Source organism: Geotrypetes seraphini, chromosome 3, assembly GCF_902459505.1.
Source record: "Geotrypetes seraphini chromosome 3, aGeoSer1.1, whole genome shotgun sequence".
Classification (NCBI taxonomy): domain Eukaryota; kingdom Metazoa; phylum Chordata; class Amphibia; order Gymnophiona; family Dermophiidae; genus Geotrypetes; species Geotrypetes seraphini.
In genome coordinates, this window is record NC_047086.1 from 369,153,101 (window position 1) to 369,174,776 (window position 21,676).

Consider the following 21,676-nt stretch of genomic DNA (forward strand, 5'->3'; position numbering starts at 1 on the left):
CCATGAAAGGCGGGGAGGAGCACACATCTGGCCCACTGTTAGACCCGGATGAGCTGGAAAGGAGCCCATACAGTCTGCGCTCAAGCTCCTGCTTGAATCAGGGATGCAAGCAGCTACACAGGGCCCATGAGATAAAAAAAAACAAAAAAACATAAAAACAGCAGGCTGGCTAGCTAGGTATCCCCAAGGGGTTGATCCTGCTAGCAGCAGACTTCCACCGTGCAAATCTATATCTTCTCCCAAACAGAGGTCCCACCAAGTGGGAACCTCCAGGCACTGAGCCTCCAAAGATCACCAAGCAAAGATACCCGAAAATAATAAAAAGCAAAGCAGATCAAAAACACTTCTGAGCAACTTATTTGCAGAAAACAAACTCAGAGAGCACGAGCAGCTCCTTGGGAAGGAGGTGGAGTTGGAAAACATGATAGTTTTCTGCACGCAACCTGCTGGTTCAGAAACAAGACCCTATCGTTCAGGATCACTAGACACATTGAACTAGAAATCTTTTTCTGCCATCATTTTCTTTGTTTTATTAAGTTTTACAATTTTTACTTTATTTTTTAGCATGCAACATAGAATTCTAACGATCCAAAGCTAAAGAAAGCAATTTTGGGAGGGTTGATGGTAGATCTCTATAGAAAACGATCCTTGCAGAACTTAAGAAAGAGTTAAATAACCTACTTTTCCTCCTATTACTTACCTTGCAGTTGTCTAGCCAGTTCTTTTGTAAATAATACATTGGCAAGTTTGCTTTGGCAGTAAGCTTTTTTTGTGTTATATTTCTTTTCTTCGCAATTTAAATCATCAAAATCAATTTCTCCTGCGACATGAGCCAATGAAGAAACATTGATGATACGAGCTCGTCCTGAGCTTTTCATCTTATCTAACAATAAATTAGTCAACAGAAAATGACCTGAGGGAAGAGAAACAAAAGATATTCATATTAGCAATAGAAGCCTTAGCCAAAGTCATTCTGATCAATTACTTTATTAAAGGTTATCATCAATTACACTCTTTCCAAAATACTAGGACTAGGCGGCATGCGATGACGCTATTAAGTAGTAGATTTAAAACTAACCGGAGAAAATATTTCTTCACACAATGTTTAATTAGACTCTGGAATTCGTTGCTGAAGAATGTGGTGAAATCAGTTAGCTTAGCAGGGTTTAAAAAAAAGTTTGGATAATTTCCTAAAAGAGAAGTCCATAGGCCATTGCTGAGGAAAGTAAGATCCTATTTTCGCCAACAACATTTCGCCGTCCTTGTCCAATCCATTATCCTCTCTAAATTAGACTACTGCAATGCCATCTACTTAAGCCTACAAAAAAAAAGTCTTCAAAGACTCCAGCTAAGAATACTGCAGCCAAGTTGATCTTTGCAAAACGCAAGTCTGACCATGTCTCCCCACTCCTAGCCAAACTTCACTGGCTCCCAGTGATTTCCAGAATCCATTTCAAATGCTCCTGCCTGGCTTTTAAGATCATTCACGGCATCCTTCCTCCCTTAATCCCACTATCTTATAACTCCTCAAGTCCTGAATCTACCAGACCCACTCAAAGGTATAAATTATCCTTCCCCTCTCTACACGGTATTCGCTATGCAGGCAAACTGGGAAAATCCCTTCTCTTCAGAATCACAGGTCTTTGGAATGACCTTACTACCCCGCTGCGGAACTTGGGCTCCCTCCAATTATTCCGCAAGCAACTGAAAACCTGGCTTTTCACTAAAATGTAAACCAATGATTGCCCACTGTGTAAAATTTCAACATAATTTTAATAATTTGAAATGTTGGGTGATTGAAAAATTGGCAATTTCTTTAAGAAGAGGAGACACTAGAAGGCTACTATGGCAAAAAGAGCAACAATGGATCAATCGCTTGCAAACGTTAGGCCCTTCAGGGCTTAATACCACCTATGAATGGCAACCATTTTATTAAAGGTTTTTTTAATTGGATTTAAACTTAGCAGATGATTTAATCGTTTATAGTTTGAGTAGTTGCTGAATCCTTGTTTTGTTTTTTTTTTGCTCCTGTGTTTTTTCGATAGGTTTGGGTTTTGTGATAAGAGAAGTTCTTTTTCCCCCTACATAGGCTGTTGCTTAGCAAATGGTGCATCACGGTGTGAAACATAGAGTTTGATGGCAGAAAAGGACCGGCGGCCCAACAAGTCTGCCCACACAATAACCCTCCCTCCCACAAGTCTACTCATGACATCATGACGCCCGGCTCTTTCTCTTTTTTTTTTAACGAGTCGGGTGCGTCTCTCAGTCCCGCAGCCATTTTTGAGAAGAAGCAGCCCAATAAGTTTGGTACGATGAAGTGCTTGGAGAAAACATCTATTTAAATAATTATATATTTTTTTCCCCTAAAGTAGCCTTTTGAGGAGAAACAGAGGTGCTTTCTGTTGGGAGGCGGCCATTGGATGAAAATACGTTTTGCTACTGTAAATTGAGATAAGTTTTTCCCAAGTTTTATATTGATTGTTTTCACGTTACCATTTAGAAGCGCTTACATCTGTATTTATATCAAGCGGTTGCCATTACAAACAGTTTTAAACAGATTGGACTGGATTTCTTTCTTTATATATATTTTGATACTTATGACAAAATGAATTTTGAAATATAAACTTTGAAATGAAGGAGAAGATATTTATATATTCATGTACGGAGTGTATTTTTTCAAACCAGTGATGATACAGGTGGCTTAGGGTACTTGTGTAGTCCCGGCTGCCTGTGTATGAGGTTTGGTTTTCTCCGTCTTGTTATTATATTTTTTGTCTGTTGTATCTTTTGATGTGAATGAATGAAGTCCTTCTGTTAAACTTAATCTACAGTATGTTTTTGGACAAATAAGTTTTTCAATTCCACCTTCTACAACCTATGCAAAACGTGCCTTATTGTGTAATTGAAAATGTGTAACTCAATATTGTCCCCAATCAATATAAAAATCACTGCATGCATACTAAATCTGTCCTTACTAACCCAGTCCTTGAGGCTCATCTTGTCCCATCAGGTTTACAAGATATTCACAATGAATATGCATGAGATAAGTTACATACCATGGAAGCTCTCATTGAAAGGCTTACGAGCAACACTCTCCCCTTTGACTCAAGCCAGCAAAGAAAGTACATCTAGCAAGCAAAGGACTCACTGATGGGACCACTAAAATGCACTTTTCTTTTATGGAAGGGTACCTACCAACAGCATTAAAAGGGGCTGTAGTGTGCAGTCTACTGAAACAGAGACCCCGTTTCTGAGCCTAGCCAGTCTGCATTCAACAACTGGCTAAATGAAACTGACTAGACCCATTGTAGACCCGACTATGGAATGGAGACATTCTTGCTTGATGGTCTCCACAGAAACTATGACAAGGCAAATGCCTATGCGCCAGTGTTGCTGGATTTCCCAGCAGCCTTTGACACAGTAGGGCCATAATATCATACTTACACGACCAGCATAAACAGATATCAGTGGCACAGTTATTAGCATAGGACTCTTCAGCTTGGAAAAGAGATGACTGAGTGGAGATATGATTGAAGTCTACAAAATCTTGAGTGGTGTAGAACGGGTACAAGTGGATCGATTTTTTTTTTTTTTTTACTGCATCAAGATTAACAAAGACGAGGGGACACTCAATGAAGTTATAGAGTAATACTTTTGAAACTAATAAGAGGAAATATTTTTTCACTCCGGGAATAGTTAAGCTCTGGAATGCGTTGCCAGAGGATGTGGTTAAGAACGGTTAATGTAGCTTGCTCTAAAAAAAAAAAAAGGTTTGGACAAGTTCCTGGAGGAAAAGTCAATGGTCTATTTAGGTTTCTGCCAAATATTTGTTAGGAGGAGGACATCCCAATTCTGACTTGGATCTTCTTTTGAAAATGCCTCTTAACAGGCAGCCAAGAGAGCAAAGGGACATACAAGACAAAATAGATATGATAAAGGTTTTAGGGTAAATAAATGAATGGCTAAATCGAAGGCAGATTAAATGTACAGTTGAATAAGGTATGTGTAACTGCTCTTAGTTACAAGGTGTGTGACAAGCGATTCCAGATATGAATTGAGTGGCTAATCAGCTGCAACATGCATTAAACAGCTCGACTTTCAGCTGCTTCTTGAAGTAGAGGTAGGCTGTACCTCTTCTGGAAGTGAGTTCCAGAGAGTTCAATAGAGGGAGGGCACTAGATGTGATTGGAGTGTATTTAAAGTGTAGCAAAGCCTTTGACAGTGTTCCACACGAGAGTCTAATAAATAAACGGAGTGCCCTCAGTATAGGCCCCAAAGTTGATGGACTGAGTTAGGAACTAGTTGAGTGGAAGGCGACGGAGGGAGGTGGTAGATGGAACCCGCGGAGGAAAGGGATGTTACCAGTGGTGTGCTGCAAGGTTCAGTTTTTGGACCTGTTCTTTTTAATATTTTTGTAAGTGGTATTGCTGAAGGGCTGTCTGGTAAGGTGTGCCTCTTTGCATATAACAAAATCTGCAATAGGGCAAACACCACTAATGGCGTGGATAATATGAGGAAGGACCTAGCATAACTTAAGAATGGTCTGGAATTTAGCAGCTTAGATTTAATGCTAAGAAATGCAAGGGCATGCGTTTGGGTTGCAAAAACCCATGGGAAAAGTACAGTTTAGGGGGTGCTGAACCTTTGTGCACAAAAGAGGAGCGGGACATGGGTGTGATGATCTAAAAACCTTTCTATTTCAAGATGCTTTCAATACTGGTTGACCTTCTTCCCACCTCAAGAAAATAAGACTCCTTCACCTTCTGTCCTTACCCTTCCCTATACCTTTTTTCTATTATAATTCTATTGTAACTTTACCTCCCTCCCCCAACTTCCCTCCTTGTTTCATGTCAGTCAAATCTGTCTATCTTCCCCCCTTAATGTTTTACATTATATTTTTTAAATATTTTACTGTATTAGCCTACTGTATACCTGGGATAGACGGTATAACAAGAAATTAATAAACCTGGAAACTTACGGTGGTCAATCTTAAAGAAAAGGCAAAGGCAATGGCAAAAGCTAGAAGGATGCTTGGGTGAATAGGGAGATGAATGACCCTCACCTTCAAAAAAAAAGATATAAACAATATAGAGCCAGTTCAGAGCAGGCTCTGGACAGAAGGGGCATAGAATGGTTCATAGACAATGGCGCGAAAGACAAAGGCACGCCCAGACAATTGAGCGCAGCGCGGAGGCGCGCACCGCTCAAAATTACTGTTTTTAGGGGCTCCGACGGGGGGTTTTGTTGGGGAACCCCCCCACTTTACTTAATAGACATCGCGCCGGCGTTATGGGGGGTTGTAACCCTCCACATTTTACTGTAAACTGAACTTTTTCCCTAAAAACAGGGAAAAAGTGAAGTTTTCAGTAAAATGTGGGGGGTTACAACCCCCCACAACGCCGCGCGATGTCTATTAAGTAAAGTGGGGGGGTTCCCCCCCACGCCCCCCCGTCGGAGCCCTAAAAACATTAATTTTGAGCGGCACGCGCCTCCGCGCTGCGCTCAATTGTCTGGGCGCACCTTTGTCCCGGCGCGCTTTTGACCTGACACCGATTAGAAGTTATAGGTGGCCAGTCTCACGGCAGAAGACCTGCATGATTTTAAACCAACAAGTTTACTTCTGATGCCCCCCAGTGTTCACCTTACCTAAGTGATTGACTCCAAACTGCATTTCAAAATCATCTTCTGTCTTCCAATGCGGGCATCTCATTACTGCCGCATTGTTAATTAGGATATCTAGGTGTTCCTCTTCTACAAAGGGAAAAAGACAACCAAATTCAGAGCTGCTGTCCCAATAAGACTCAGAGTAATATTGATATTGGAAAAAGTCATCATCCTAGAATAAATCTTTTGAAGTGGCATACAAACATACTGGGGCAGATTTAAGAAAGGTCGCCAGATGGTGTGATGGCCGGGGGTTCCCTTAGTGCTATTAACCCCTTTGTTTTTGTTTCACTTATTGCTACCCAGTTGCCATGTATGTGTTCTTTGGCTTTGTGGGGAGGAGGAGGGAGCTGTTGTGGGATGGGGGAACGGATGACACACATTGTACTGTTTGGTCTTGTTGTTTGCATTGGTTTGTATGAAGTCGTCAATAAAAATCGTTATAAATTAAGAAAGCTCGCCAGAAGTTAGGCGTGAAACATTTTGGTGCTAAGCTTGAATTTCGTAACAGCATTATATGGAAACACCCAGGGCCTGATTCTGTTTAGGATGCCGATCTTGGCAGACGCCTAATAGGCGGCCAATCTCATTTCAATCATGCATCAGCATCCCAAAGAGAATCGCGTCTACATTGCTTAACAGACGCCTTAAACGTAGGCCAGCATTTTGCATCTATGTTGGCACATAGGGACACTGAAGCACGCCCAAGGCCAGTTCCTTAAACAATTTTTTTTAAAAAATGTGAGTCCTGATTGGCTGCCAGACGGCACGTTTCGAGAATCAGGCCTCCATTAATGCACCAAACTTTAAGCATGAGTACTTATACCAGCTCTAAGAGTGAGATAAGTGCTTGCACCTAGCTGTAGGCATTTATTCTGTAACATATGCGCGCCAGCCCTGGACATGCCCCTGACCTGCCCCTGCCCCATTCCCCCTTGTAGCTGCACGCTAAGGATTCTAGGTACACACTTCACAGAATACCAACTAAGGTCAGTTGCATGCATTATCTGCTAATTGGTGCCAATTCACATCACTTGCCAGCTCATTATTCTATGTTAAGAAATATTAGATAAGGAATGGAATGTTATCCACCCTGTGACAAATGAAGGCCAAATGGCCCATCCAGTATCTCATCTTCTTCCTAAGAGATCCCACATGCTTGCCCCATGCTTTCTTGAATTCAGAGTCTTTTCTCCACCACCTCTACCAGGAGACTATTCCACATATCTGCCACCCTTTCTGTAAAAAATAATTTTCTTAGATTACTCCTGAGCCTAAAACCTCTTAACTTCATACTATGCCCTCTCATTCTAGAATTTTCCCTTCTTTAAAAAAGGTTCACTTCCTGTACATTAGTGAAGATGAGCCTTTTTCAAATAAAGGAAAACTCCTGTTGTTTGAGAAGAAAGGGATGGTTTCCATCACATAAATCCTATCTAATCACTAGTATATCTACTAAAGTCCCTTGAGCAAAGGCCAACTTAAGATCAAGAAGATCCTTGCTTAGTAATGTCGGGGAAACACACTGCAAATCTCAAGTGCTCGTGGCCAGTTACCAGAACTAAACTTTTTTTTAGAAAAATCTGTATAATATAATGCTGTCCTGAAGAAGCTCTCAGTATTACATGACAGCGAAACGGAGATCTTCCGTCAGGGGAAAGCCGGGCAATACATAATACCCGAGCTAAGTATTATACAGCATTATTGAACATTAAGAACAATAAAAGTTATTTTAATAGCAATAAAATAAATGCAAAAAATGCTCCTATAGCGGGGAAAAAATTAAAAACTTTAAATTGAATCAGGTTGGGCAGACTGGATGGACCATTCGGGTCTTTATCTGCCGTCATCTACTATGTTACTATGTTACTATGAAAGACTCTGATCAATGATAGCCCATAAGTAGGCTAAGTAACCAAGATTAATTCTGGTAACTGGCCACGGGCACTTGAGATTTGCAGTCTGTATCCCCGACATTACTAAGCAAGGATCTTCTTGATCTTAAGTTGGCCTTTGCATCACATAAAGCCATTTCAGTAATAATATCATACAGTATAGCACTACCCTTCCCAATAACAATAAAGAAAGTCTCTCCCAATTTTGAAATAATGTCTTAGTCACCTCCAGTAAGGGGTTGATATTCACTGGATATAGGTATGGATAGTTCACAGGTAGTTGCACTCCTGTTCAATAGCTAAAATATTATTTTAATACAACATTCCTAAAAATTATGTTCAGTGGTTCATAATGTGGAACTGACATGTTTGGGGCTATTTTTAGGTATTTAAAAATATCACAGATCCTCTCTGAAATATAATGTTTGTACGCATCAGCCCTTACCTTCATTTATCATCTTTGCAAATTTTCTAATAGACTTCATAGAAGACAGGTCAAGGTGCCTGGCAAAAACACTGTGAGATAAAGTTTTCCCTCGAATTTCTTTTGCAGCTACCTCACACTTATCCATATCCCGACAAGCCATAATTATCCTGCCTCCTGTAAACCCATTAAAAAAGAAAGACAGCTTATACACTTCAGACTCTAAGAACATCAACTCTTATGAAAGCAATTTTTTTTTTTTCGATATTTCACAGGAAGTTAATTACTTTTTAGGAAAATAAGCCTAAAGAATCTCCATTTTTTAAGCTACCAATTGTAAAACAATTTAAGTGCATCTATTTTTAATTAGATCCTGAGAGGATTCAAAAAATTTCGATACACCTAAATCGGTGGTTCTCGACAAGTGTGTCAGCAAAAATTTGACAGACAGCATGCTTCTACTTTTCGTAACAACTACCATATACTGTATACTTAAATATAAATCAATCCGAATACAATAATAATAATAATTTTATTCTTATATACCGCCATACCGAAAAAGTTCTAGGCGGTTCACAACAAGGTGAGCTAATACATGGGATACAGATAAAATACAAATTACAATAATGGACTTAAAAACAGATAAAGACAGAAAGCATTTACAATACAATGCAGAAAATACCGGCATGGCAGGGAAAGAAATAACTAATAAACAGATAGAGGAACCAGTTCAAAAAGTTACTTTTCACTTTCAACGGTGCTCAGAATCCAAGATGGAATGTAAGAACTCAGAGTGGGGGATTAACCCCTACCAGAACTCTTATGGTATCTATCATTGCACCATAACTGCTGTGAAAAGTTGTTTTGAATCACTAAATGAAATAAGTGATACTATGTAACTTGCACACTTTCAAATTGCTTATATCGTATGAATGGTTCAAAGGTTAAGTAACTTAGCTGAAGATTGCTGCTAGCGTTAGTTTGGCTGGGTCCTGACGCGTTTCGCCTTACTGGCTTCCTCAGAGAACCCGCAAACAATCTTGCAAGTTGTTATTTATCCTAAGAAAGACAGAGAAATGGTACATGTGAAAATGGGTGTAAAAAAACTCCAATTCATACCAAACTCTCGGCGCAGGAGGCAATGTACCTGGTTAGAAATCAGTAATTTTTCTTTTCCTGTGACGTGAGTGCTCAGCTGAGCACCCGATATTTATGCTTGAGAAGAGATGTCAATCAACTAGTGGAGAAACGCCCACCACTCCACTTCTTTATTCAATCCTAAAGGAGTCACTGTCTGCCAATGAAAGATCCAGCTCTGCTCATGCTTCCAAAGCCAAGATTGAGAATCACCTCCTCTCCTGCAATGAGCCACCTCTAAAACCAAAAATTGTAATTCCTGTACTTGGTGCGGAACGGCCAGCCAATGCTGCACAAGTGGAGCATTAATATCTCCCTCCTGATTTTACTCATATGTTCGATGATGCGAGTCTTAACACTTCTGGTAGTATGTCCTATATAGAGAAGACCACATGGGCACAAAATCATGTAAACAACCCCTTGAGTATCACAATCTGAATACTGTTGTAAGACATACTTCTTAGGTAATCTGGGATGACGAATGCATGAAGTTTCCAATGCTTGTGCACAAACAATGCAATGGCCACATTTAAAATGTCCTTTACGGGACAGTGTGTCCCCTTCACAATTCACAAGTACAACAGTGATTCCTGCATCTTTACCATCTAAAGGACATTTTAAATGTGGCCATTGCATTGTTTGTGCACAAGCATTGGAAACTTCATGCATTCGTCATCCCAGATTACCTAAGAAGTATGTCTTACAACAGTATTCAGATTGTGATACTCAAGGGGTTGTTTACATGATTTTGTGCCCATGTGGTCTTCTCTATATAGGACATACTACCAGAAGTGTTAAGACTCGCATCATCGAACATATGAGTAAAATCAGGAGGGAGATATTAATGCTCCACTTGTGCAGCATTGGCTGGCCGTTCCGCACCAAGTACAGGAATTACAATTTTTGGTTTTAGAGGTGGCTCATTGCAGGAGAGGAGGTGATTCTCAATCTTGGCTTTGGAAGCATGAGCAGAGCTGGATCTTTCATTGGCAGACAGTGACTCCTTTAGGATTGAATAAAGAAGTGGAGTGGTGGGCGTTTCTCCACTAGTTGATTGACATCTCTTCTCAAGCATAAATATCGGGTGCTCAGCTGAGCACTCACGTCACAGGAAAAGAAAAATTACTGATTTCTAACCAGGTACATTGCCTCCTGCGCCGAGAGTTTGGTATGAATTGGAGTTTTTTTACACCCATTTTCACATGTACCATTTCTCTGTCTTTCTTAGGATAAATAACAACTTGCAAGATTGTTTGCGGGTTCTCTGAGGAAGCCAGTAAGGCGAAACGCGTCAGGACCCAGCCAAACTAACGCTAGCAGCAATCTTCAGCTAAGTTACTTAACCTTTGAACCATTCATACGATATAAGCAATTTGAAAGTGTGCAAGTTACATAGTATCACTTATTTCATTTAGTGATTCAAAACAACTTTTCACAGCAGTTATGGTGCAATGATAGATACCATAAGAGTTCTGGTAGGGGTTAATCCCCCACTCTGAGTTCTTACATTCCATCTTGGATTCTGAGCACCGTTGAAAGTGAAAAGTAACTTTTTGAACTGGTTCCTCTATCTGTTTATTAGTGATTCTGTTTTTGGAAATAGGCTTTTTTGACCTAACCCAGTCGTTTATATAGGGAAAGAAATAATACATAGAATATAAACCGAGGTGACCTTTCCCCCCAAAAAAAAGAATGAAAAAAGGTTGACTCAAATATAAACTGGGGAGTTATATTCAAGTGTCCTGCCCTGCCAGGCTCTGCCCAGCCCCCCTACTTCCCTGCCAGGCTCTGCACTGACTTCCCCTCCCTCCATGCCCTGCCTCTGCACCCAGCCCCCTCCTCCCTCCCCTGCCAGGCTCTGCACCCATTCCACTCTCCCTCCTTGTCTCCCTCCCCTGCCAAGCTTTGCATCCAGCCCTCCTCCCTCCCTCCCCTGCCAGGCTCTGCACCCAGTCCCCTCTCCCTCCTTGTCTTCCTCCCCTGCCAAGCTTTGCATCCAGCCCTCCTCCCTCCCTCCCCTGCCAGGCTCTGCACCCAGTCCCCTCTCCCTCCTTGTCTCCCTCCCCTGCCAAGCTTTGCATCCAGCCCTCCTCCCTCCATCCCCTGCCAGGCTCTGTACCCTGTCCCCCCTCCCTCCCCCTGATGCCTTGCAGGCCTCCCACAGGCCTGTTGTTAAGTCCTGATGGGCCAGCGGTGGGCCAGGACAGGAGAGATCCCTCCTGCCTCCCAGATTGGGAAAAAAAAAACCTACCTTTAAAGCTCTGGTGGTCCAGCGGTGAACTGGGGCAAGAGTGATCTTCTTACGCTCCTGCCCCATGTAGAGCCAATATCTGAATGGCTGCCATGAGTTCTCAATCAACCTCATGTACCAAGATTGCTGGAAATCCAGAGCCATCGGGTAAAGCTTTGCCATAGTCTCCCCTCGGAAGACTTCCAGTGGTTTGTGACCAGTTTTGTGATGTCCAGACGCAAGGGAAAGCAGGCAGTCAGAGCATCAGAGTTACTCGTAATTGAGCACTGAGACAAGGGAGCTGGAGAAACTTCCAGTTGAATTCTCTCAGTGAGGTGGAAATAATACCCAAGAGCACAGAGACTTTGAAAAGCTGGTGCACTGTGGGGTCTTCTCCCTAGTCCAGGGTCACTTTTGCTTCTTGACTGTTGCTCCCATGCAAAGAACTAGACTCTGCCAGCAAAACCTCATCCTAGGACAGAGATCTCAAAGTCCCTCCTTGAGGGCCGCAATCCAGTTGGGTTTTCAGGATTTCCCCAATGAATATGCATTGAAAGCAGTGCATGCACATAGATCTCATGCATATTCATTGGGGAAATCCTGAAAACCTGACTGGATTGCAGCCCTCAAGGAGGGACTTTGAGACCCCTGTCCTAGGACAACAGTGGCATGGAATCGGACTTTCCACCTTCCAAGTCTATGTCAGACTGAACCCCCTGGCCAAGCCTGTGTCCTCGACTGGTTGGGCTCTACTGTTCCACCACCGCTGGTATGCTGCAAACAGACCCTAAGGACCCTCGGCAGTTCAAATAGGTGTTCTACTTGAGGCTCACAAAATCCGAGGTGAAGCTTTGTACTGGGTGTCTTGAGGACCCCGGCAGGGACCCCTTGCCAATCCTCCTGGGCTCCGCAGACTCTGCGCGTCTACACTTGGGCAAAGCATCTTCAGAGGCTCTGGAAAGGATATCTTACTCTGGGAATGCACCTTCTGCAGATTCCCAGCCATGAAGGACTCATAGGAGGCTGAGCACAGGGCTCCTGCCATTCCTCTGCATACTTCGCCACATGTGGGGCATGAATGCTATCAGTGTAAACTTGGCATGATAGGAAGGCCTGAGGGGTCCATTCCTGTTCATTTTCAGCAAAATCGAGGGGTTTTGAGGCAGATGGATGCTTTAGGAAAAAAAATAGTTTAAAATTCAAGATGGCTGTTGCCAGCAAAATTGTGCCAAAAAAGGTTTGTGGAGACTTCCTTGAATGACAAAAAAAACACAGGGAAAGGGTTCTAGACTAGGAGGACCTTGGCTTTGGGTCAGAAACCTTCAAAAACAACTTTTGAAGACCCAGTCCCTCCTGATTTTCCCCATAGGCATAGCCTTACTCATTGTGCCATGTGGTGCCTGCCTGCTTCAGCATAGGAATTCAGCTGGAACAAAAAGAAAAAAACTCTGTCTCAGATTCGCTGGATGGACCTAGTCATCGGGCTGCCAGTTGGACCATATGTATTATATGTTTAATCTTTTTTTTAAAGTTTGTATTGTATTGTTTCCCTCTGAATGTATTTTAAATTGTACATCGCTTTGAATTATGATTAAGCGACTAATCAAAAAATCATTAAACTTGAAACTTGAACCCCCAAAAAACCTTGCTGCGAAAGAGGGGAGGGGAGGCTCATGCAGCCAGCTCACTATTAATCCCAGCCAAGCTGAGAAAGTTTCAAGTTTTCAAGTTTTTAGTAAAATTTTATTTGATCGCTTATCCAATTTCTAAGCGAGTTTACAATATAAAATATAAAAAGGAAAACAAAAACAATAAAAAATAAAAACAATGCCATTGACAATGCTATTAACATAAACAGAGGAAGTACAATTTAAAAGAAACACCAACTAGTACATGGCATATTAAAAGGGGACACATGTGACAGACAAACGAGAGACAAAAGGAAATTGGGTTAGAATTACAATTTGGATAGGAACAGAAGCCAAACAAGGAAAAAAACAAAGGGAAAGGGAACATTGCTACTTAGTTCCTTGAGGGAATTAGAAATATACTATTAACAAATCAAATGTTAAAAGCATCTTTGAATAGATGACTCTTGAGTAGGGCTTTGAAACGCTCAAGGTTAGTCTCCTCCCTTACAGGAGCTGGTAGGGTATTCCAAAGTTGTAGGGCCACCACTGAGAAAATGTCATGCCTTTTGATTCCTATTATACAAAGGGAAGGGACCATAAGTAATTTGCGATCAGACGATCTAAGGAGCCAAACAGCCTGCGCTCAATCCTCTGCTCAACTGGGGATGCGAGCAGCTATGCAGGGGGATGGCCCCTGAGCATCAAAAATACAAAAGCAGGCTGGCTAGCTAGGTATTTCCAAGGGCTGGTCCTGCTAGCAGAAGACTTCCGCAATGCAAGTCTGTGTCTTCCCCCAGGCAGAGGTCCCAACAAGTGGGAACCTCTGGGCACCGAGCCTTCAATCGAAACTTAGAAAAATACCTGAAAATAGTAAAACTGCAGAGCAGAAACACTTCTGAGCAACTTGCTTACAGAAAAAAAACCGAGGGGACAGGAGCAGATCCCTGGGAGGGAAGGAAAAGATGATTGAGTTTTCTGCAAGCAATTTGTGGGTTCAGATGGAAAACCCTATGGTTCAGGACCACTAGACACATTACACTAGAAGAGTCATCATTCGACTGCTGTTTCTCTCCTTTCTCTCAAAGAGAAGGAAAAGCCTTGGTTCTCCTCCTCTGCAACCTGAACCAGAGCCAGAAAGGAAAGAACACAACTGAGTTAAAGTTTAATGACCTCTTTTTACTAAGAAAGAGAGGAGCAGCAGTCTGTGTCCCTTATTTGGAAATTTGGTTTAGGGCTGAGCTTCGATGGAAACTCCAGTAATTTGGAATACGAAGACAGTGCTGGGCAGACTTTTATGGTCTGTATTCCACAAATGACAAGTTGGTTTGGATAGGCTGTAGTGAGCTTGGACGGCAACTGCAGTAGTTGAAACCTAAGGATTATTTGGCAGACTGGATGGACAATTCAGATCCTTATCTGCTGTCATTTACTATATGTTACATACACACATGGTGGTAAAGCTGCAGGAAAGGTGACTGCAAGCTAGCAATGACAGAGAAAATCTATAGGGTTTAGAGAAGTCTCATACAGTTTTGTAATCTTTCAACGTGTCAAGCACTGCTTCTCTCTCAAATGGTATGAAGTAGAGAGTTGCGTGGGGACAGAAATCCCACCCATCCCCACCAGGATCCTCTCCGTCCCCGCCAGGATCCTCTCCGTCCCCGCCAGGATCCTCTCCTTCCCCACCCGTCCCCGTCAGGATCCTCTCCGTCCCCACCCATCCCCGCAAGGAATTACCTCCATCTCCACCCGTCCCCATAAAAAGCAGCAATTACTTCTGACAGGATCATCAATTCCACAGTTTCTTTTGTGTTTGCGCTGCTGTTTTCCTTGTGGAATATCTTTGGTGGAACCCTTTTTTTGTTTTCTGTTCAGGTAATTAACTTATAAACCCCCTCTTTTACTAAGGCTGACGTGTCCATTATATTATATGGACGAACCCTGCTTCCAAAGCCTTCCATCCCTGTGGGAGTCCCGTGGGCCAGAGGGGGGTCCCCGTGGGAGTCCCATGGGTTAGGGGGGATTCCCGCAGGACCCCCGGGATTCCCGTGATCCCCGTTCCCGTGCAGACCTCTAAACTAAAGTAGATGGTAGAAATCATGGTTTCACTTCCTTTCAGGCAGAGGAGAGACTATGCCCAAAGAAAAATTTAAACCTCTGTGTGTGTGTCTATGTGTGAGAGAGAACATGAAAAAGAGAGAAAAGGGGCTGGATGCCTGCTGAACTTCTTACAAACTCGTATATTACTATGGCACTGTGACAGTGAACTCAATGGTTTGCTTTTGACTTTCATGCCTTTGAAAAAGGCTGATCATCTTGTGTCATTCAGCAGAAATTTGATCTGCAGAGGCACTGCCGTTTCTGTTTTGCCTGGCTTCCTGTTCAGTGGCATGGAATTTTGTTTTGTAAACAGCAAACTTCGTATTGCCTTCTCAAGAAACCGAAATTTTGAGCTCTCCGACTTCTTCATCTAGAAATTCATTTAAAGACATTGTGTTGGGACATTTTAAATGTGGCAGCTGTAATACCTGTCAAATCACTAAAGAATGCAAAGAATTTATGAATCCTCAAGATCAAAAAAGATATACTCTAAGACATTTTACAAATTGCAAAACCAACTTTGTTATTTATTTAATTATTTGTCCGTGTGACAAAATCTACGTTGGTATGACGTCACGCGATTTAAGAACTCGTATGCGTGAACACAAGTCCAATTTAAAGTTAGGTAAGAGCTCTGAAGTAATCGTAGAACATTGTCAATCAAAAAGTCATTTCTTTAATGATTTACGTTGTTTTGTAATCGATGTTGAACCAAAGTTTTCAAGGGGAGGAGACCATATTGGACGTCTCAAACAACGTGAATCTAGGTGGATATTCAGATTGAATAGTGTACATCCATATGGCTTGAATTCTAAAGTTGAATGGTCAAGTTTCATATAACAACAAAGTATCGATGGTCTTTATCTAATGTCTAACTTTGTTTTTCTTTTTTGGCTTTGATTAAGCCTTTATTTCAAATCACATTAGAATATCTTTTTAAATAGAGTCATGCTTGTAATTAAGCAAATGCGCATGTGCAAGCGTTCCTTTAGATAAAAGCGCCATTTTGTTTATGGTAGAATATGTACTGAATTGATTTTTAGCAGACACAAAGTAAGTGTGCATGACTTTATAAGATATTTATGGATTTAAAATGACTTAACTTTTAACTTTTTCCAATACTTTTCTGTTAAAGCATGCTTCCTGATGAAGCCACTCTGTGGTGAAACGGGGCCCGTAGAACGGAACTAATTCTTTACATATAGTGATAAGTTGCTGTTTGGGTACTTTCTCCAACGTTTTTTGACGATTTCTGGAGCACGCTTTACTTTCTCAGCGTGACAGCTTCTTGAGATAAGTGCTGCCTTTTAAGCCATTTTTCATTGTGATGCATTTTGGCAGTTTTAAGCATTTGCACTTTATCTAATGTGCAATTTTTCCATTTAGGCACAAAGCACTTTATTTGGAAATATCCTCTATTGAAGCACTTTCATCCATGCACCCAGCACTTTCACTTGGAATTTTCTACATTTTCAAAGAAGCAGATAAGTAACGCTATTTGCACTTTATATATATAAAAAGATAAGATAAAAAGATTTAAAAATATTTAAAATATTTATTATACAAAAATATAAATTTTGTGTGAAAGGAGGTTTTTGATCGATGAAAGACAACTACATACCACTTTAATATAGGGAGAAAACATACATGTTCCCTATGTGGTAAAATCTGAGATCTTTTCCTCCTGGTAGGTAATATTCTATATATCAACTTGGTGTAGTACGTGAGTTTTTTCAGACCCATGATGATACAGACCACTTAGGGTACAGTACAGTCCTGGTGTTATGTATGAGGTTTGTTTTTCTCCACATCTTTTTGTATTTATAATTTATGACATTTTTTGGTGTTTTGATATGTCTGGATGTTTGACTGACTCTGCAAGAACAAGATAACAAACAGTACGTAATTTATTTATTATTTTTTGAGGAGCCTATACAGCTGTTTATCATGATTTTTTGTTTGGTTGATTACTGCAGATACAGATACAGAATGGTACAAAACTGCTTTTGTTAGTAGAAATTGGGCTTTCAGCGGCCTCTCCTAGGTATCCAAAGTCTTACTTTGGGCCTCAATATCTGACATGCCCATGTTAACATTGCATTGTCTCTGAATCCCCTTACCACAGCCAGAGACCTTCACCCTCCCTTATCAGTCAGTACCTGAGGGAGAAAAACATTACGTTTTTCTTGTATAAATGCATTTAGCCTGGCCTGGCTCTTTTCTTTTCTTGGGCTTTTTCCCCTGATATTCCATCTCTGTGCACTGTAGAGATATATTTGCAATTTCTGCATGTAAGACCCTTCAGGTAAGAGAACCGTTACTCCCAGATTGCAAAACTTCAAAACTGTCTCTCAGAAATCAAAATCTGGATGTCCACAAACAAGCTTCAATTAAAGATCTCAAAAACTGAACTCTTTTGGATCCACCAAAAACAATGCACTTACAACTGCCCCTCTCTCCTCTGGGAATCATCTATCATAACCACCAAAAACCAAGTTCGCAGCCTAGGGGTACTTCTCAATTCGAACTTATCACTTACCAACCATATCTCTGAAGTGGTCACCTCCTCATTCTACTATCTCCGACAACTCTGGAAAATAAGAAGCTATTTCTCTGAACAGGACTTTACCCAACTTCTCTATGCCTTTGTCCTCTCCTGTATGGACTACTGCAACACATTGTTCAACAGGCTGACAGCAAAAAATCTTAAGCGTCTCCAACTTGTACAAAATACAGCAATTAGACTACTGAAGAATCTTCACACCCACGATTCCGTATCCCAAGCACTAGTGTCAGCCCACTGGCTACCCATAGCCAAATGCTGCATATTCAAGGGCTTAGTACTTGTGTTCAAAGTCCTTAGGGGAGAGTGTGGCTACAGCCTCAGCACCCTGTGGTTGTGGGTTCAAACCCACGCTGCTCCTTGTGACCCTGGGTAAGTCACTTAATCCCCCCCCCCATGTACATTAGATAGATTGTGAGCCCACTGGGACAGACAGGGAAAATACTTGGGTACCTGAATAAATTCATGTAAACCGTTCTGAACTCCCTTGGGAGAACGGTATCGAAAATTGAATAAATAAACAAGGCACCCAGTTACATATCAGCCAAACTCCCACCTTACATCCCAAATAGACCCCTCCGCTCCCAGGAGGAAAGATATCTACAATTACACCCTGGTCAGAGCCTCCAACTAGAAAGTGCCAGATGAAGGTCATACTCTCACTTCTTACCAAAGTACTAGAATTAACTACCTCCTAACATCAAATCCCTTGATGGGCTCCTGAGCTTTAGAAAAGCAAAAAAAAAAAACCTACCTCTTCACCTAATTTTTCAGGATAAGCTAGCATACAGATTGTACCTCCCAAACCATTGTATTCCTCATATATGTTCAACTGACTCTCTCCTGTGCATGCTTCATGCCTCATGCGTCTGCTAATCCAGAACAATCGAACTAGACGCCTTATTCTTCTGTGCCTTGTTTGTTAATTATTATGTATGTTACCGTGTAACCCGTTCTGAGCTCTCTGGGAAGGACAGGATATACACTTCCCCCTCCGTATTCATGGGGGTTAGAGGCAGAGCCGGCCTGTGAATATGGAAAAACTGCGAATAATATTCGGGCCGGTTCTGCCCTTATCCCCAGGCTATTTTTAGCCCTGTGAGCCCCCCCCTTAAGCCTTACCTGGTGGTCTAGCGGGTTTTCAGGCAGGAGCGATCTTCTCACGCTCTTGCCCCGTGCAGATCGCTCATAGGAAATGGCTGCCTTGAGCTCCCGTAGTCTCGCGAGCCATTTCCTGTGAGCGATCTGCACGGGGCAGGAGTGTGGGAAGATTGCTCCTGCCCTGAAAACCCGCTAGACCACCAGATAAGGCGTAAAGGGGGGAGGGGCTTACAGGGCTTAAAATAGCACGAAAAATGAAAGTAATTTTTTTCATTTAAAACCACGAATAAGCGAATCTGTAGATATGGAATTCACAAAAACGTAGAGGGAAGTGTAAATAGAACTTAATTAATTAATTTCTCCCCTCCTCGTGCACAGGAGGTTAGAAACTGCTGTGAATATTGTCCATCTGAAACCAGAAGCTGCGTGAGCTGATTTTGCTGCTGGCATCATGTTAAAGCAGTGATCTCAATCTCGCGGCCCGGGGGCCACATGCGGCCCGTCAGGTACTATTTTGAGGCCCTGGTATGTTTATCATAATCACAAAACAGTTTCTTGATCATATGTCTTTTTAGCTATAAATTATAATATTATTATTAAGACTTAGCCAAAAGGAAAGATTTATAAACTATAAAGAGTTTTACCTCACGCAAAATTGTCATTTCTTTAATAAGACATTAACTATTTTTTCTGAGGCCCTCCAAGTATCTACAAATCCAAAATGTGGCCCTGCAAAGGGTATGAGTTTGAGACCACTGTGTTAAAGGTATCTATCATATCCCGTTTCCTGGATGAATGTTTGTAATCTATGCACATCTGTTATCTGAATATACTAAAGAACCTAGTTACAATTTAGATCACAGATAGGCTTCTCTTTCGTATGGTTGTTTTTTTTGTATGGAAGACTTTGGTTTACATCTAATGTTGCATTATGAAAGATTTAAATTACACTTACCTCTTCTGGCTAATTCTAAGGCAGTTTCTTTCCCAATGCCAGTATTTGCTCCTGTTACAATTACAGTTTTTCCTATTATACCTGCTTTGCTTGGACAAATGCCACCACTTATATAATCCCTAAAACAAAACAATTACATAAAAACAAAACAACTTTTGTATATTATTTCCTATATTTATACCAATTAACAGAAAAGCACAGTTACTTACTGTAACAGGTGTTATCCAGGGACAGCAGGCAGATATTCTTAACGTATGGGTGACGTCACCGACGGAGCCCCAGTACGGACACTTTTAACTAGAAAGTTCTAGTTGACCGCACCGCGCATGCGCGGGTGCCTTCCCGCTCGACGGAGGAGAGTGTGGTCCCCAGTTAAGATAAGCCAGCTAAGAAGCCAACCCGGGGAGGAGGGCGGGTCCTAAGAATATCTGCCTGCTGTCCCTGGATAACACCTGTTACGGTAAGTAACTGTGCTTTATCCCAGGACAAGCAGGCAGCATATTCTTAACGTATGGGTGACCTCCAAGCTAACAGAGGGGGAGGAGGGATGGTTGGCCATTAGGAAAATAAATTTTGTAACACAGATTGGCTGAAGAGTCCATCCCGTCTGGAGAAGGCATCCAGACAGTAGTGAGTAGTGAACGTGTGAACTGAGGACCAAGTGGCAGCCTTGCAGATTTCCTCGATGGGCGTGGAACGGAGGAAAGCCACAGAAGCAGCCATAGCTCTGACTCTGTGGGCCGTGACAGCACCTTCCAGTGAGAGACCGGCCCGAGCATAACAGAAGGCAATGCAGGCAGCAAGCCAGTTAGAAAGTGTCCGTTTAGAGACAGGGCGACCTAAACGGTTAGGGTCGAAAGATAGAAAGAGCTGAGGGGATGAGCGGTGAGCCCTGGTGCGATCAAGATAGTAAGCAAGGGCACGCTTACAGTCCAGCGTATGCAGCGCCTGTTCCCCAGGATGAGAGTGGGGTTTGGGAAAAAAGACAGGCAGAACAATGGACTGGTTGAGGTGAAAGTCCGAGACCACCTTGGGAAGGAACTTAGGATGGGTACGTAGAACCACCTTGTCATGGTGAAAAACAGTGAAAGGTGGATCGGCAACCAGTGCATGCAGTTCACTAACACTCCTGGCAGAGGTGATGGCAATGAGGAAAAGCACCTTCCATGTCAGAAATTTGAGTGAAGTAGTGGCAAGAGGCTCAAACGGAGGTTTCATGAGGGCTGACATAACCACATTCAGGTCCCAGACGACTGGAGGAGGCTTCAGAGGTGGTTTGACATTGAAGAGGCCTCTCATGAACCGGGAAACCAGGGGATGAGCCGTAAGAGGTTTTCCGAGGATAGGCTCATGGAACGCAGTGATGGCACTGAGGTGGACTCTGATGGAGGTAGACTTGAGGCCAGCGTCGGACAGAGAGAGCAAATAGTCCAGTACAGTTTCCACCCCCAATGAGGTGGGATCGTGGTGATGCAGTAGACACCAAGAGGAGAACCTGGTCCACTTCTGATGGTAACATTGTAGGGTGGCCGGTTTCCTGGAGGCATCCAAAATGCGACGGACAGGCTGAGACAGATTCTGTGGAGAGGTCAGCCCGAGAGAAACCAAGCTGTCAGGTGGAGCGAGGACAGATTGGGATGTAGTAGAGACTGAAGTAAGTAGAGTAGGAAACACAGGAAGGGGAATGGGCTCCCTGGAGCTGAGCTGGAGCAGGAGAGAGAACCAGTGTTGGCGAGGCCACCGAGGGGCGATGAGAATCATGGTGGTGTTATCTCTGCGGAGTTTGAACAATGTCCGCAACATCAGAGGAAGTGGAGGGAAGGCATAGAGAAACCGACCCGTCCAGTTGAGCAGGAACGCATCCGGGGCCAGACGGTGAGGAGAGTAGAGTCTCGAACAGAAAAGGGGCAGTTGATGGTTGTGAGGAGCTGCAAAGAGGAGTGCCCCACCGATCAAAGATGGAGTGGAGTGTGGTC

General features: G+C 42.4%; 1 protein-coding gene across 4 annotated transcripts in view; it reads right to left on the reverse strand.

Moving 5' to 3' along the window:
* Nucleotides 1-21,676, reverse strand: part of RDH13 (retinol dehydrogenase 13) — a 46,860-nt gene that overhangs the window by 15,250 nt on the left and 9,934 nt on the right. For 2 of the 4 annotated variants that reach the window (XM_033935484.1, XM_033935485.1), the window contains exons 2-5: nt 19,701-19,819; nt 8,005-8,160; nt 5,647-5,751; nt 701-913 (exon numbers count right to left, since the gene is read on the reverse strand). In XM_033935484.1, the coding sequence (XP_033791375.1) occupies nt 701-913; nt 5,647-5,751; nt 8,005-8,160; nt 19,701-19,819 (593 nt within the window). The remainder of the gene's footprint in view (nt 1-700; nt 914-5,646; nt 5,752-8,004; nt 8,161-19,700; nt 19,820-21,676) is intronic. The other 2 variants (XM_033935486.1, XM_033935487.1) reach the window with 2 other exon arrangements.